Source organism: Quercus robur, chromosome 12 (assembly GCF_932294415.1).
Source record: "Quercus robur chromosome 12, dhQueRobu3.1, whole genome shotgun sequence".
Taxonomy (NCBI): domain Eukaryota; kingdom Viridiplantae; phylum Streptophyta; class Magnoliopsida; order Fagales; family Fagaceae; genus Quercus; species Quercus robur.
The window spans coordinates 4,078,625-4,094,611 of record NC_065545.1 but is presented as its reverse complement, the minus strand read 5'-3'; the positions used below and the strand labels follow the sequence as shown (position 1 = coordinate 4,094,611).

At 32.5% G+C, this 15,987-nt stretch overlaps 2 protein-coding genes across 2 annotated transcripts; both read right to left on the bottom strand.

Moving 5' to 3' along the window:
- Positions 1 to 4,949: 4,949 nt before the first annotated feature.
- On the bottom strand, positions 4,950 to 6,766 carry LOC126710255 (protein CANDIDATE G-PROTEIN COUPLED RECEPTOR 7-like). Its single transcript, XM_050410637.1, has 2 exons — positions 5,321 to 6,766; positions 4,950 to 5,287 (listed from the first exon to the last, which is right to left on the bottom strand). The coding sequence occupies exons 1-2, from the start codon at positions 6,764 to 6,766 to the stop codon at positions 5,201 to 5,203; spliced, it is 1,533 nt and encodes a 510-aa protein (XP_050266594.1). The 3' UTR covers positions 4,950 to 5,200.
- A 2,122-nt stretch (positions 6,767 to 8,888) lies between these two features.
- On the bottom strand, positions 8,889 to 14,889 carry LOC126708914 (AT-hook motif nuclear-localized protein 6). Its single transcript, XM_050408917.1, has 5 exons — positions 13,954 to 14,889; positions 12,026 to 12,093; positions 11,521 to 11,652; positions 9,932 to 10,093; positions 8,889 to 9,550 (listed from the first exon to the last, which is right to left on the bottom strand). Exons 1-5 carry the CDS (start codon positions 14,339 to 14,341, stop codon positions 9,260 to 9,262), a joined length of 1,041 nt encoding a protein of 346 aa, XP_050264874.1. The 5' UTR covers positions 14,342 to 14,889; the 3' UTR covers positions 8,889 to 9,259.
- Positions 14,890 to 15,987: the final 1,098 nt, after the last annotated feature.

Below are 15,987 nucleotides of genomic sequence, written 5' to 3'. Positions count from 1 at the left end.
AATAGTGTCGTGGGATTCATTTTTAATATTTTTAATGTATAAACAGTGTTGCTACAGTAATAAACAGTGCATGAACAGTGATAAAACAGTGCGTGAACAGTGACATTTGCTCTTGAACAGGAAACTTGGTCTCTCCCTTAAACGCGTGAAAGCAACAAAAAAAATAAAAATAAAAATAAAAAAACGTGACGCGGGATTCAGCGGAAGCGTTGAATCTAAACCCACACTATATCCACATTTCAAAAATGCGGCTATAGACCCCAAAAACACCAAGGACTCCTTTCTCTTTCTCAAAATAAAATGCATTGATTTGGCACGAATGCATTCAATTGTCACACTTATTAGTCACGACTATAGAGAGAGCATTATACGGAATCAATCCATTGCTGTGATTTTTTTTTTCTTTTGAAGTTGAATGGTCATGTATTTAAATTTAATTGGAAAGCCTAAAGTACGTCACCTAAGAAATTATATCTAACTTTTGCCTTCTAATAAAAAGTCTCTCCCCAGCTATTTCACTAAGTAGAGTTAATATTTTGATTATTTTGATGGGGAATGGGCTGGCTCTCATGTGATTAGTGTCTTTTAGAGTACTTGCTTTCAAACTTAAGAAGTCAGAATTTTTCTTTTCTTTTCTTTTCCAATGCTGTATTGGATTTTGTTTTTTTTTTTTTTTTTACAAATTCTTTTTATTGCGCATGAAAAAGTTATGTTTTTATTTAAATTTCGTTTGGTCCTGTCATAGTACATTAGCACTATTGTCTATTCTCGCATAAAATTTGCTCAAAAACTGTCAAAAAAAATAAAAAAATTTGCTCAAAAACGTTGAGTCTAAAGAGGTGAGGCATTTGAAAGAATAACATATTGAACAGGAATAAACAGTGCATGAACAGTGATAAAACAATACGTGAGCAGTGACATTTGCTCTTGAACAGGAAACTTGGTCTCTCCCTTAAACGCGTGAAAGCAACAAAAAAAAAAAAAAAAAACGTGACGCGGGATTCAGCGGAAACGTTGAATCTAAACCCACACTATATCCACATTTCAAAAATGCGGCTATAGACCCCAAAAACACCAAGGACTCCTTTCTCTTTCTCAAAATAAAATGCATTGATTTGGCACGAATGCATTCAATTGTAGCACTTATTAGTCACGACTATAGAGAGAGCATTATACGGAATCAATCCATTGCTGTGATTTTTTTTTTTCTTTTGAAGTTGAATGGTCATGTATTTAAATTTAATTGGAAAGCCTAAAGTACGTCACCTAAGAAATTATATCTAACTTTTGCCTTCTAATAAAAAGTCTCTCCCCAACTATTTCACTAAGTAGAGTTAATATTTTGATTATTTTGATGGGGAATGGGCTGGCTCTCATGTGATTAGTGTCTTTTAGAGTACTTGCTTTCAAACTTAAGAAGTCAGAATTTTTCTTTTCTTTTCCAATGCTGTATTGGATTTTGTTTTTTTTTTTTTTACAAATTCTTTTTATTGCGCATGAAAAAGTTATGTTTTTATTTAAATTTCGTTTGGTCCTGTCATAGTACATTAGCACTATTGTCTATTCTCGCATAAAATTTGCTCAAAAACTGTCAAAAAAAAAATAAAAAAATTTGCTCAAAAACGTTGAGTCTAAAGAGGTGAGGCATTTGAAAGAATAACATATTGAGAAGAATCAATAGCTCTTTTTCTTTCAAGATTTACTCTCTAATTTACACTTGGAATCAACAATGTATAGTCAATTGGAATAAGACTTCGAATTCATTAACATCTTTAAAGATGAGTAATCATTTTTTTTTTTTACCCCAAAAAAAAATTGAACTAAATATATACCTGCGGTTGAAGCTGTAAGGTGATAAAAAGCCAGATGCATCTCTTGCTGCCCATCCAAGACAATCTTCATTTGCACTCAAGGAGCTCATTGTTCACTGGTTTACCAAAAAGGATTCAATTATCATCTTATAAGACATGTAACACAGTGAATATTGGCACCATATATTACTTCAAATCATAGCCTGAACAAGTTATATTCAAATAAAGCAAAAGGTAATGACTGTAACAGATTACAGATTGAAATACATGTATTGCTACTAAGTTTGTGTTGACTTACATGAAAGAGAGAGAATATATATTTCAAAGTTCAGAGACCAAATACATGAGTTTGTGTTAACTAAACAGGTTTGACAGTTTAGTAACTCAATGAAATCAACCTCTTAGTCTCCTAGTTGTAGGTAGACAAAATGATTCCACAGCTCTTTACCTTACACCCGACCACATTCGATCATTAGTTCAGTAATCCATTTACCAGTCCACCTATAAATTAACAAAGAACCATCACTATTTCCCGTTTTATTAAACAAAGAACTCATCAATCATACTGTTTATTGAATTATGATAATAATCACCTCCACTAGTAGCGCAGCCCCAGTAATTTATAGTACTAAATTTCACATTATTAATTCTTTAGTACAAAGAAATTAAGGGCACATTGACGTAGGCAGTGACATCCTTGAATTTTTAAGGTAAACCTCTTACAGGTGGTCGTCCCACCAATCAGATTCAGCTTACATACAAATTAAGATTATCCTCGTGCCTTCAAGTTGAGTTTTGTTGTTTTGTGACGTGTGTACAAAAAATAATAAACACACTAATCTTTAAATTAATATAATATATAATTATATTGACTAAAGGTCTGTTTGAATACCACTTATTTTGTTGAAACTAACAATTTATTACTGAAAGTACTGTAAATAAAGATAAAAGTTAGTTGAAATAGCATAGTGAAGCCTATGAATAGTACCAAAAAGTGCAATGAAACCTATGAATAGTAGTAAAAATAAGCTAAATAGTAAAATAATTTATAATTTTCATCCAAATCCAAACGCACACTAAGGGTCTTGTTAATAGATACACTTAGAATATTTGTTAATAGATTATTTTTTAAAAAAATGATACAATTTTCATGAAAAATATAAAAAACTATAAATAAAATAAAATAAAAATTATATAATTTTTTCTTCTTGAAAAGTTTCTAAAATTTTTTTTTCTCCTTACATTAATAAATGATTCTGACACTTTGCCCATTTCTCCAAAGGTGAGAGCCCATGCTGGCCCAACACCTTTTTTTTTTTTTTACAAGATAGAATTTTACTCTAGCCTAATCTAAGTGTATATGTGTGTGAAACTCCCTCCTAGAGACTTGAACCCCGGCCCTTGCCCCCCACACCCCACAAGCACTTATACTAATGGAGTGACCATCGCACCAAGGGTGTGCGGTGGTCTGGGCCCAAGACCTTTGGTACAACTACAAGTTTTTTTTTTTTTTCTCCTTACATTATGTTTTTATTTTTTATCAAGGTACCACTAGAAGTTTTAAGACTATGCTTTGTCCACGCACTCACATCCACAGTCGGACATTATATCCATTATATTAATGGTTTCCATTCATTAATAGTTTTAAGTTTTTGTGATTATCATCAACTAGTCACATATTCACGCGATACGTGAGAATATACAACTATTTTACAACATGATATGATGTATGATTTATTCTATAAAATGTACTAGAAATATTATTTTTAAAATTATTTTTCATCTCTTCATCTCTACAAATATATCATTCTATTATTTTGAGTTTTCTTAAAAATAATACTAAAAAATAAAAACTTAGGTACATTTGATTGATATTATTCCATTTTTTTTTTTTTTGAGATAAAAGATAGAAATAGTATTCTTTTTTCAAGTGATCTATATTATTCAAACTTGTGTATAGTGTTATGGTTTTTTTTTTTTTTTTCTACAACTAAAATTTTTGAGTTCCAAAATTAATTATTTGAATTTCTCATTCTCTTAAGAAGATTTTCATGATAAACAAACCTCATCACAAATTTACAATTGATATTATTCAAATAATTTATAGAGACATTCAAATACATAATCATCTCACTTCTAAAATATCTAAAAATTAACTGAAACCAAAACTATAAGAGGGATAGAGAGTACATGTGATAAATAACTCAAAAAACACACCGCCAAAGTGTATCATCCAAAAGAAGAGACACAAAAAATTCATCAATCTAAAATAGAGTTGCAAGAAAGAATTAATAATAGAGAGAGAGAGAGAGAGAGAAATCACTTTTTTGGAAGAGAATATGAGACAAATAACAAAATTATATAAAAGAAAATGAGTAGAAGAATATTTAAAAGAAAATGTATAGTTATAAATACCAAATTATCCAAGTCATGTTATGTAATAGAATAACATTAAATGATTTTGTAATTTCATAGGATAACATGTAATTAACAAACAAAGAAAATAAAAATTAAAAAGATAAAAAATTAAAATATAACCAAATCATATCAACCTAAAGTAGAGTTAAACATAAAAATTCATCAATCTAAAGAATTAAACATCCACCAAAAGAATATATATATATATATATATAAAGAGAGAGAGAGAGAGAGAGAGAATTCACCTTTTTGTGTGAGCAAAATATAGATTGAATGGAATAGAAAATAACAAATTTTTATAGTAAAAAAACTGGGGAGAAAAAGAGTCATAATAAAAGGAAGATGAAGAGATGGAGAAATTGTAATTAGGTTAAGGTATAGAGTGGTGGGGAAATAAAAAGGTAAAAGTACATGTCAAAGAATGTATAATTGTAAAGTGGCAAATTAATAAAGAGAAAAATAATTTATAAAGAGATAAAATATTGAAAATAGGTTGATGATGTGGCGCTGATGTGGCTCAACAGAAATGCAGCAACATTAAACTCTTCGTTTCAGTTTTTAGATATATATATATATATATCTATATAGATTTGTCATGGTACATTGAGAAATTATTCACTCCTAAGGGCTAAGGGAGAGTCTTCCCTCCTCTCAATGACTCGGTTACAAAACCAGGTTAACATCAGGTTGGGATTTAATAACTATGTATCAACCATTTCTTTGGAATATTTTTGTCTTATCTTACAGCTCCTTTCATTTGACAACAAAATACATACTTTTCAATTCTTGTTTATAAATAAAATAGTGAATGCACTCTGTAACTACATCACAACTTGGAAAAAATAAGAAGAAACCACAACATGGATGAAGTATGAGTCTTTAGTCTTCTTTCTCAAGAAGCTTGAATGGTGAATCTCATCCCAGTGTAGAATAGACCTGGAGAGACAACATACCAGCTCAAAGCCTAGAGTTCAAATTAATGTACCATCTTCCAACAACTGGCCTGCCGCATTCTCTTCCTCTTCATCAATCACCAAGTATAGATTCCTTTCAATCGGCTTAAAGTTATAGAAAATAAACACATAAAAAGCCAAGCTTGCACACTCTTCTGTGGCATCCCCAACCCATTCATATCTATAATTCAACCTTTCACCAATTGCCGGAACTGCAACCCTTGTAAAATACAAGTACCCCACCAAAACCATGTAGAATTGCTTGAACAGTTTTAGTTTTTCAAGATTCCTAGCTGCCTTGCCATCTGTTTTGGATGCTTCTCGTAAGCTTCTAATTGACCAGATTATTGGGAAAAAAACGGCACAACAACAGACTAGATCAACTAGCAAGAGAGTGCGGTTCCATGTAATGTAAAGCATAAACCACTCTATCGTTGTTGGACCTTTTTCCTTCAGAATAACGTAAGCAATATTCGCAACAACCTGTAATGGCATTACTATCATTAAAACCTTCTTCTCTCGGACTTGTAGGTGAGGTTTCAGGAAGCACCACCCTGTGCCTATAAGCACAATGACAGTAAAAAGCAGTACACTTTTGAATAACCCAAAAACATAAAATGCTATATCCCAACCATGAGGAGTGCCCGTTTTTCTCACGTACATATAGTCTTCAAAAGCAGATATCATTGAAAGCATCTTGAAGAGAAGTAATGCACCCATAATTGTATGGATTTTTTCAGTAATTGGTCTTTGTTTAATGCATGTGAAGACCCATATAACGAAAAAACTTGTATATATAAGAAATAAGAGAAAATAGAGGATTGGCAAATTGGTTTTGCCTGCAGAAAGGAACTCCTTTTCGCCATGTTTCAAATTGTACATCTCAGTGTGGACATACATTGATACTTCAAATTCTGGTTGGCAATTACAAAAACTCAGAATATATTCGTCGGGTTCATCAATTGCAGTGGAAACATTATAGGCTGATGAGTTGGTGGTGAGCTTTTCAAATGTGGACAACACTTGCACATATTTGCTCGATAAAATGCATGAGTGTTTGTTGCGTATGGACTCCATTATAATTGGGAACAGAAATGAACTTTTGTAAATGTAAAATCCCATGGAATTTAGGTTTAGTTGTGCCTTGTGAGTCTTTGATTTCCATGAGATATCTTTTATTGAAATCAAGGCGTGACCATCTTTTAAGAATCCAAATCTCTGAAAGGCAAAAGATTTTCGGGAGTCATCAACAATGTGTTTGTCCTTGATGTCAGATATAGCAAAGGGAATGCTTGAAATTATGAGTAAAGCATACGAGACTTGAAGCATAGGATGATGGCTTAGAGGGAAAAAGTTGAAGATTTCCATAGAGTTAATACGGGACTGAAACTTCGAAAATGAAAAAATGGTTTCCAAAGGTAGAGATCGAATAATCTTATATGTTGCTAAAGGTGGTTCAAACTGAAAACAATAATTTGCAGATTGCTGTGTTTGGTTGGATATGAATGGCTCATAAATGGTAACAGCAAAAGAGAAAAACGGTTTGCCAAAGATTTGGAAGAGAGACTGAACAAACTCATACATGTATCAATTCTATACTTATAGTTCGAAAGGTTAATATTAGCAAACAAGTTTTTTGTTCTTTTCGCTAAATTTTCATGTGATTTTTTTTTAGGAGAAAACCATAAATTTCATTACTGGTATTAGTGATATCAAATGCATTTTGTAAATAATGCAATGTGTGGTTAGAATATGTTTCTAGTGCTTTTTACAAATGGTTATCTTCTATACGTCTTGAATGGGTTAAAGAGCAAGTAGATATAAGTAAATTTATTTCTTAGAACACATTTGATAGACTGTAATTGTGATTACATAGAAATGAAAATAGATATTACAAGGAATACAAGATACTGAAATATAATACTTATTATTATTCATTTGTTCGGTGATAACACAAAAATAGAACCCTGAAAATAATGGAATGTTTAAATCAAATTGTTTAAATTGTAACATTAAAATAAAATTTAAGATATATTTTAAGAAATATCTTACTCATATAATTTTATTTCCTAAAAAATAATATTTTTAAATTTGAAAGAAAGTTAAGTTATTTTTACTGACTTTTTATTTTCATAATTGTTATATGTATGTAGAAAGTTTGTTTATTTATTTATAAATAGTATTAATTTTAAAAATTAATACACATACTAAGGAATAGTTATTACGCCCTTTTTAGAGACGAATAGTTATTCTTCATTTTAAAGAATAGCTATTCATAAAGAATGATTATTTCCTAAATAAAAACATAACAAAACTACTGAATAGCTAAACCATATGAATAACTATTACATTACAATATTCATAACAGTCTACCAAACATACTCTTATATTAGGAAAAAAAATTACAAAACTTTAATAACATAAGAAAAATGTAATTTTTTTCAAAAGCTACCAACATTACATAAGAATGTGACATAATTGTCAATGAAGGAACTTTCCTTTTTACACAAACCTCTCCTCCCAAATCATCATAAGTGGACCGAATCGACTAAAGTGGAACAAAACAGATTGAATTGGACTGAATGGACCGAACTGGCAAAAATGGACCGAATTGGACTGAAATAAACCATTATGTTCCGAAATGGACCAAAGATGACAAAAATGAACCGAAGTAGACCAAAGCTTGTTCCCTTTCACAACATCATTCCAATTGGTCCTCAGTACTAGTGATAAACTCGTGGTGTTCTATTCCTTTGGCATGTCCCACTACCTCATTATACCGCTCTGGGATTTCATAATTTTCATGTTGTGTTTCTACTTTTAAGGACTCCTTTCTTCTCCCAAAAAAAAAAAACAAACTTTCAAGGACTCCTTTCTCTTTCTCAAAATAAAAAATCTGCATTGATTTGGCACAAATGTATTCAATTGTAGCGCTTATTAGTAGTCATACTTATACGGAATCAATCCATTGCTGTGATTTTTTCTTTTTTCTTTTGAATTTGAATTGTCATGTATTTAAATTTAATTGGAAAGCCTAAAATACGTCACCTAAGAAATTATTCATAAGTTTTGCCTTCTAATAAAAAGCCTCTCCCCAACTCAATTTCGCTAAGTAGAGTTAATATTTTCATTATTTTGATGGGGAACGGGTTGGCTCTCCTGTGATTAGAGATTACTGTCTTTTAGAGAAATTGCTTTCAAGCTTAAGAAGTCCAAATTTTTCTTTTCTTTTCTTTTCCAATGCTGTTTTGGATTTTGATTTTGATTTTTTTTTAACAAATCCTTTTTATTGCGCATGAAAGTTATGTTTTTATTTAAATTTCGCTTGGTCCTGTCATAGTACATTAGTACTATTGTCTATTCTCGCATAAAATTTGCTCAAAGATTGGAAAAAGTTAAGTCTAAAGAGGTGAGGCATTTGAAAGAAATATATTGAGAAGAATTAATAGCTCTTTTTCTTTAAAGATTTACTCTCTAATTCACACTTGGAATCAACAATGGATAGTCAATTGGAATAAGACTTCGAATTCATTAACATCTTGAATGGGCAAACGACCAAATACCACTTCAATCCTTATAAATGACACGGTTGTTACTTTAGAGAAAATCCCTCTGGAACACGAGCATGTAAACTCATTATCCAATAGGGAATAACTGACTTTTTAATGCTTCAATATGACACCTATAATTTTATCAAATACACATATTAAAAACCATCACAACAACATCAACTTAAACTCAATCATTCAGATACAACGAACTACAATCAGAATAATAGAATGACATAGCAGGTTTCATACATCTAATGCTACACCAATGAGTAAGACAACACTAGAAAAATACATGATGACAAAAGCAACAGAATATCCTAAATCAACAAGAGTCCTACCTAATATCTAATAAGAAAAGAGCACAACTCGTGGGGTTAAAACCAACATGAGATTGAATCCTAGTTTGTCCTGAACAAAATAGCCAACAATTTTATATTGGTGTCAGACAAATTTAGAGTGAGCCTAAATGCTGTAGCGTCCACCGAAAACAATCAAGCCACAACCAACATACAACAAGCGAACATGATCAACAAGAAACCTCACAGTTCAACTGGCTGGGGCCTTTAGATCCCTCTTCAGGCATAGAAGTCTTAATGTCAACAGCTGAATTCCTAAAGCCCTGAATGGGGTTAATAGAAGCTGAATTGTCTCCATGAAAGGCCGTAGAAGAAGTGAGAATAGGCTTTACTCCCCCATAGACTCCTCTTGTTTCTTCATCATAGCGAGGACTGGCAGGGATAGTTGATGTAGGTTCAATTCTTTGCTTCTTGGGCTTCTGCTCCTGCTGGTGCCCTGGTAGAAAACTGCCCACAACAACCTGATGCATTCAAACCGCTCAGAAGAATCCAAACACAATTAATTAAATAGTTAATGACGAAATCAAAATATTGTACACACGTGTGTATATATATAGACATGCACACATAAATTTAAAGCTGAACTTGGGGCATATAGGCATAACCACCAAGTATTCTTATGTAAGAGCGAAAGCTTATCTACGGAGGTTATTGTATGTCATCATTACTCTTCTACATGACTTACTTTACATCAAGACAAAAATAAAAATTTCTTATTTTAAATATATCATAAAAATAAAAAATAAAAAGAATTTACAGCTTGAAATCAACATCAATAACTAAGTAACCTGTAATCTTCTTTCCTTGTCCTTTCATTTTTCTTCTAAAGGAAATAAATGTACCTGCACAGGGCCCGCAGCTACTAATAGACCAGCAAGTCCTCCTCCCACCACTCGACCATCTGGCCCAGCCAAAGAGACACTCATCCCACCAGATCTGCTTTTCGTTCCTCCACTGTCAGTAGGCATAAATGATCCACACAAGGAAAGTATCTCAAAACGACCCTGTAAAAACAACCAGAAAAGCTTAATGGTTTCTACAGAGTGATAATGCCACATCATATGAAAGGATAATACTCTAAAAGCACAAAATCGGCTTTTCTTGGCCATACGGTTGCATAACATTGAACCCATTAATCCTTCTCCCACCATAGGTGATCATCAGATCTCCAACATAAAAGGAGGAGAAATAGTGAAAAACCACTAGGCTACAAGGCTATTCATAAGTTAGCCAAGTTAATAGTAATATTGAAGGGGTCAGTTAATTTATTTATTCATGACTCACAGGGCAGCCAACCGTTGAACCCCCAAAGTAAACCAGGCCTGCAAGACACACTTATGGCCCTTGCATTAAAAGCAAGCCCAATAGATTATAAATCAGTGTCTTTTGAATGAATGCCAAACAAAATAAGGATCAACAGATAAACTATTTCAGATCATATTTGAAAAATATAAACCACAAGATTGGGATATTTTCAAAACCTTTCCAGAATACACTTTTTTGTTAATATGAAGAGTCAATTCATAACTTATTCCAAAATTTATTCCCTGAACCTGGAGAGAGAAACTGCATGGTCAAGATAATGAATATATTAACTTGATAATAATTACAAAAGCAGCATAGGTTTGGCTACTCTTTTTCCTCATATCCATATCAAAAAGAATATTTGTGAGATAGCAAAGCTAAAAGTAAGTTTTTAGACCAAACCAAGAAATAAATTTGAGCCCATGATGTGAATTAGACATTCTGGAGAGCATCCCCATGGTTGAATGATAAAAAAGGACAAGGGTAAGTGTGCCCAAAATGTTTAATTTGTAATTAATTTTTTGGAAATTCCAGTAAGGATAAGTATCTGTCTGAGAAGACCCAGCTTCTACACAGCCCTAAATGTAACTATCATGATCTTGTATGATTTAGGAGTACATTTCAAGTTGGTACTAGAGTAGTGGAGTATGGTGGTCTTGGGCTCGGCTTCAACTCTGTTTTACTTGGAATGAGACACAGTCAATGTGCCACACAGCCCCCAACTTTTGTATATGGTGGTCCACAGAACACATATCTGGTGGGTGCACAAATTGCACATGGCACACAAAAGACACTTCCAGATCACAATCTAAGTATTAAACAGTACAAAAGTCATGCCTAGTCAGCTTGTATATTTGATAGTGCGGTGCTCTGCACACACACAGTGGACCTTGCATTCTTAAATACAGCAATCAGGTAAAAAACATCCAGAAATTCAAGAACTAAAGCTGTTTTTTTATAGGTAAAAATTAAAGCTATGTCAATCTAATTTATTCAACACCAAAAGCATAGCATGCCACTAAAAATGGTGCATGCTATGGAGGTGCAAATAAAGACACTCATTGGTCCTGAAATTACTTAAAATGTCAATCATATGAAAATCATTTAGGAGGATATAGGACCACACCTCATATGTTAAAGTACCCCCAGAAGAAGTAGGTTGTCGAAGCGTAACATTTGAAATTGTACCATTTGCAGAAAGAATGCATATAGCTCGGGCTCCTTGTTGAGAGAAGGACATGACCTTCATTGTAACATCCTGCGAGAACAAATATCAGAAATGTAGAGAAGTACAACATACACTGTTCACTAAATATTTGGAAAGAACAGATGAAGTCACCCTCAACAACTATTTCAAATAGGGATGTCAGGTAACTGATTTCCTAAGCCGGAAGTCAGATTTTTTTCATAGTGTTAGCAATACTTCCTACATAAGATATATATCGCTCCATATAGGAGTAAAACAAGTCATGCCATTTATGACCTCCCATTTCAAACGAGACCAATTGGCACAAAACAACAATCAGAACCACAATCCAACAAATCCCAAATGATGAAAATGAACAAATAAAAATTAGACACTTGCTGACCAAAACAGCAATTCAATTTCACATATATTTAGCAGAGCATACCTCTCCAGCATTAACAGTGATCACGTGGGGTGTAAAATTTGCACCAACGGAGTATGCAATTCTTTCACCTACAATACAAAATTTAGCAAAAAAAATCAGTAAAACCATACTGGAACTCTCATTTTACTCAAAAAACTTAGATTTTAGCCACTTAACCTGTATAATTATTCAAACATTAACAAAATCTTCAAAATAGCATTCCAACTAAACTACCTTTCCACACTCATTTTTCCAATTTGATTGACAACCAAAGGAGCTTCTCATTAAGTTATCACTGTTGAAGCCAGAAAATGATAGTCTCAATTTAAGAAGCATAATGGATGGAATATCTATGAAGATTTCCCAGTTCATCTCTATAAGGAAAGCCTGAAGAAAGGCTGCGCTAACTAATTGGATGAAATTAAGAATCCAAATCATAAATAAGCCCCGAACAAAAAATTAAATAAGAAAATGAAGACACAACCAACCAGGAACTTTTATGCTAGTGTTCAACTTGAATTGGTCTAGAGCCAAAATGAAATATAATTTGCACCTCTTTCATTCCTAATCATTCAGTCAGCTATAGTTAGTACTCTATATTTCATAAGTAAAGAAAGATTATGAAATTGACCATCATTTGTCAAAGATTTTTGCATTCACAAAGAGTCCCCCCAAGTCTAGTACCCAGTTGAATACACAACAGGATTTGCCTTTATGATAGCTTCTAAAGAGATTCTAGTTTTTACAAGTTGTGCACGATTTAAATATCACGATATTAAAGAATTCAAAATAGTTTACTTAATTATCTGGGGTAAACTGGTCATTATAATTAAACAAGAGCTCTATACAATCATTGGACAGAGATCCATGACTTCTCTCATCCTACTGTTTCCACTGTTTTTCAATATGTTATGGGCTTTAAATCAATTTTAGGTTTTAAATTAAATTCAAGTTAGGACATTAAATTAAAATTTCTAGTAGTTAGTTTTAGAAAGCATTGATGTTTCAATGTACGAGGCGGGAAAGTACATTAATTGTTTACAATTGAATTATAACCCAATCTTTGAGGTATGGGTGTCATGGAGAAAGTAACTTCATGATGAGTTGAATTTGTAGCTTTATCACAATTAACCAAAAATAAGTCTATCTGTTCAGCATCTTCCTCCCCTTAGTATGTACATGCCAATCCCATATCATTTCCCCCAATTTAATCTTTGCTCAAAATTTTCTTGATTTTCTTTTGCCTTCTTATCTCAGACTAGTTAATGAGGCTTTCATACATCCTGCAATAAAGTAAGCGGGTTATTAAGAGTTAATTACTCAGCTAGGACCAGTTCAATCACAGTCACATCAGCTAACTAGTGGAATTTACCTATTGAACAACCTGGCACCTTCAATCATTCTCACTCTACTTCCTTCTAAGATTACGCTATCTTCCTGTCAAAAAAAAAAAAAAAAAAGGCAAGAACTACAATATTCTAGCCAGAAGAGAAAAAAACATTGACCCAAAAAAACCCCTTCCTTCTTACAATTACCATTAATTCCAGATCTAAAGGGGAATCTGAGATAAGGGTCCACTCCCACTCACCAAATCCAAAACATATCCTCTTAAATTCCACTGCAGAAATCGAACGCACACCAAATAACCAACAATGCACCGCAAAAACCAACCACTAGCCACTAGCTCTTAACTTTACAAATTATCAACATTGCAACCATCAAACACTTTACAATTGTACCTTAAAATTGTACACACAACTCTGACTCATCTCAACCCAAGTAACCAGTACCAACAGATCATGGTCCTAAATGTAACAGTTAAAAAAAAAAAAAAAAAAAAAAAGCCTAACAGTGACTAAAAATTTCAAGATTTTCAAAATCCAAAAATAGAAAGAAGAAAACAAAAAAGTTTATATAGCAAGAAGAACATGATCCATATTAATTCTTACCTGGGCTTTCATACTCAGACTTATGTGACTTCTTGACCGAGTCGACTGGCCGCCCTCTACCCCGTTTCCAGGCCGAAAAATCTCCGGTAAGAGGTATTGAAGATGAAATCGGCATCGGTGACAATGCTAGTGAGGCAGCCTTTGCCCCAGCCACAGCCCCAGCTCCAGCTTTAGCTCCAGCCCCATCAGGACCATACTTTCTAGGCCTACCCCTCTTCTTCTTCCCTTCTGTACTGGGCACCGCCATACTCACCGGTGAAGCAGCCACAATTGTGGGGGTCCCTGCTACTTGGGTCGGGTTTTCAGTTCTTGGAGCAACCCGGAACCCATCTGGGGCCTCCTCACCCTTCACTGCAACCCCAGAAGCAGAGCTCTCTTTCTCCTCCATAGATATATTCAAAATTTTATAGAAGTAAAATCCCCTAAGAAAAACCCTCCAAAGCTTAAAACCCTAAACCCTTTTAAAAACACTGAAGCCTACCCATCTAAGATTCAAACTTTTTCTAACTCAAAAAACCCAGAAACATGAAAACAGTTTCAAAAAGCTTGAAACTTTTTCCTGTTTAACCAAAACCCAGTTTGAGTACAAATACAATGAAAGAAACCCAGAAAAAATGCAGTGGAAATGAAGCTTCTAAAACCCTCCCTCAACACCTAAAACCCTAATTCAAGTGCTGAACCATCAAAAGCTCAAAACTGCAAATTCCTACAGCTGGGTTTTGCTCTGTGTGAAACAACACAGTTCAGTAGCTGAAATTCTCCGCCATTGCAGGAAAATGCAGAGGAATTCAAAGGTGACACTGAATTACACCAAAAAAATTGCAAGAATTACAGGGTAAAAATCACAAATTCTTGGCATAGAAATTCATGAAAAGTGGTAATATGAATTAGGGTTTTGCAGGAAAAGGAGGAGAAATAAATAAAGTGCAAAAAATCGGAAAAATTAAAAAAATAAAAAAATAATTTACATATGTAATTAAATATTGTAAATTTGATTAATAATTAATATTTTAATTGCAATATTCAAAGTATACATTTTGGTTAATAAAATGGTTCACGTCCGTCTTGGAAATTCAATAAAGGTAATTTAATAAATGACAGAGATACTAAATTTGAATATTTTAAAAAAAAATAATGTTAATGTGGGAAAAAGAAAAAAAGCTTTAATTTTTTTTTAATTTTTAAATAGGCATTTATTTATTTAAAGCTTAAAAAAGAAATATTTCAAAGCTGTAAAGCTAACGTTAGAGCCATTGCATTTCTCCAACTACTGACAAGTTTCTTTGTCTTTTCAGTTAAATTAAAGTTTGACTACAAAAGAAAATTTTAACTTAAACTAAACGCCCCCTCATTTGGAGGAATCTACTGTTAATGCCACTGTAACTTCATGCTCTCTTTTTTTTTTTTTTTTTTCTCAATCTCTATATAAGTAGCAAGCATGTTAATATTATAATTGTATAGAACCTGTCCAACAGTGCCATCACCAGCAACCACCTTTCCTATTTAAAATATATAAATGAATAAATCACATTAGAGTACCAAAATCACGTCTTGATAGGAGTTCAAAAATAAAATTAATAAAAAAAAGAGTTAAATATGTGCATGTGGATTTTGCGGGTTTTTTTTTTCTTTTTAGTTAATTAAGTAGTCATTTTAGAGTAGATTGGGATTTTTTTTTTTTTTTTTTTTAAAGAGTTCTATATGTGCATATGGATTTTGTGGGTTTTTTTTTTTTTTTTTGTAAATTAAAGTAGTCATTTTAAAGTAGATTGGAAATTTTTATTTGCATGTTACATTGAGTATAAAATCAATGGAGTGAATTGAAAAATAAGAAAATTGATGAAATTTTTTTAGTTATAATTTAAAGTTCACCAAAGTGAAATTTAATTTTCTTTAAAAACAAAAAACAAAGAAACAATTGCTTTAAAAAAATTCCATCAATGACTATTTCCATTCGCCCAAATCAGACATTTTTATTTTATTTTTGCATTATTCTAAGGTCTCTTCATCTTTTGGGATTGACCAACAATTTTT

Coding starts and splice junctions, on each gene's coding strand:
- LOC126710255 (XM_050410637.1), bottom strand. CDS start 6,766: ATGTATGAGTTTGTTCAGTCTCTCTTCCAAATCTTTGGCAAACCGTTT. Junction 5,288..5,320: donor CAGAAGAGTGTGCAAGCTTG/GCTTTTTATGTG, acceptor TATAACTTTAAG/CCGATTGAAAGGAATCTATA.
- LOC126708914 (XM_050408917.1), bottom strand. CDS start 14,341: ATGGAGGAGAAAGAGAGCTCTGCTTCTGGGGTTGCAGTGAAGGGTGAG. Junction 12,094..13,953: donor GTCTGAGTATGAAAGCCCAG/GTAAGAATTAAT, acceptor TTTGTATTGTAG/GTGAAAGAATTGCATACTCC. Junction 9,551..9,931: donor TAGCTGCGGGCCCTGTGCAG/GTACATTTATTT, acceptor TGAATGCATCAG/GTTGTTGTGGGCAGTTTTCT.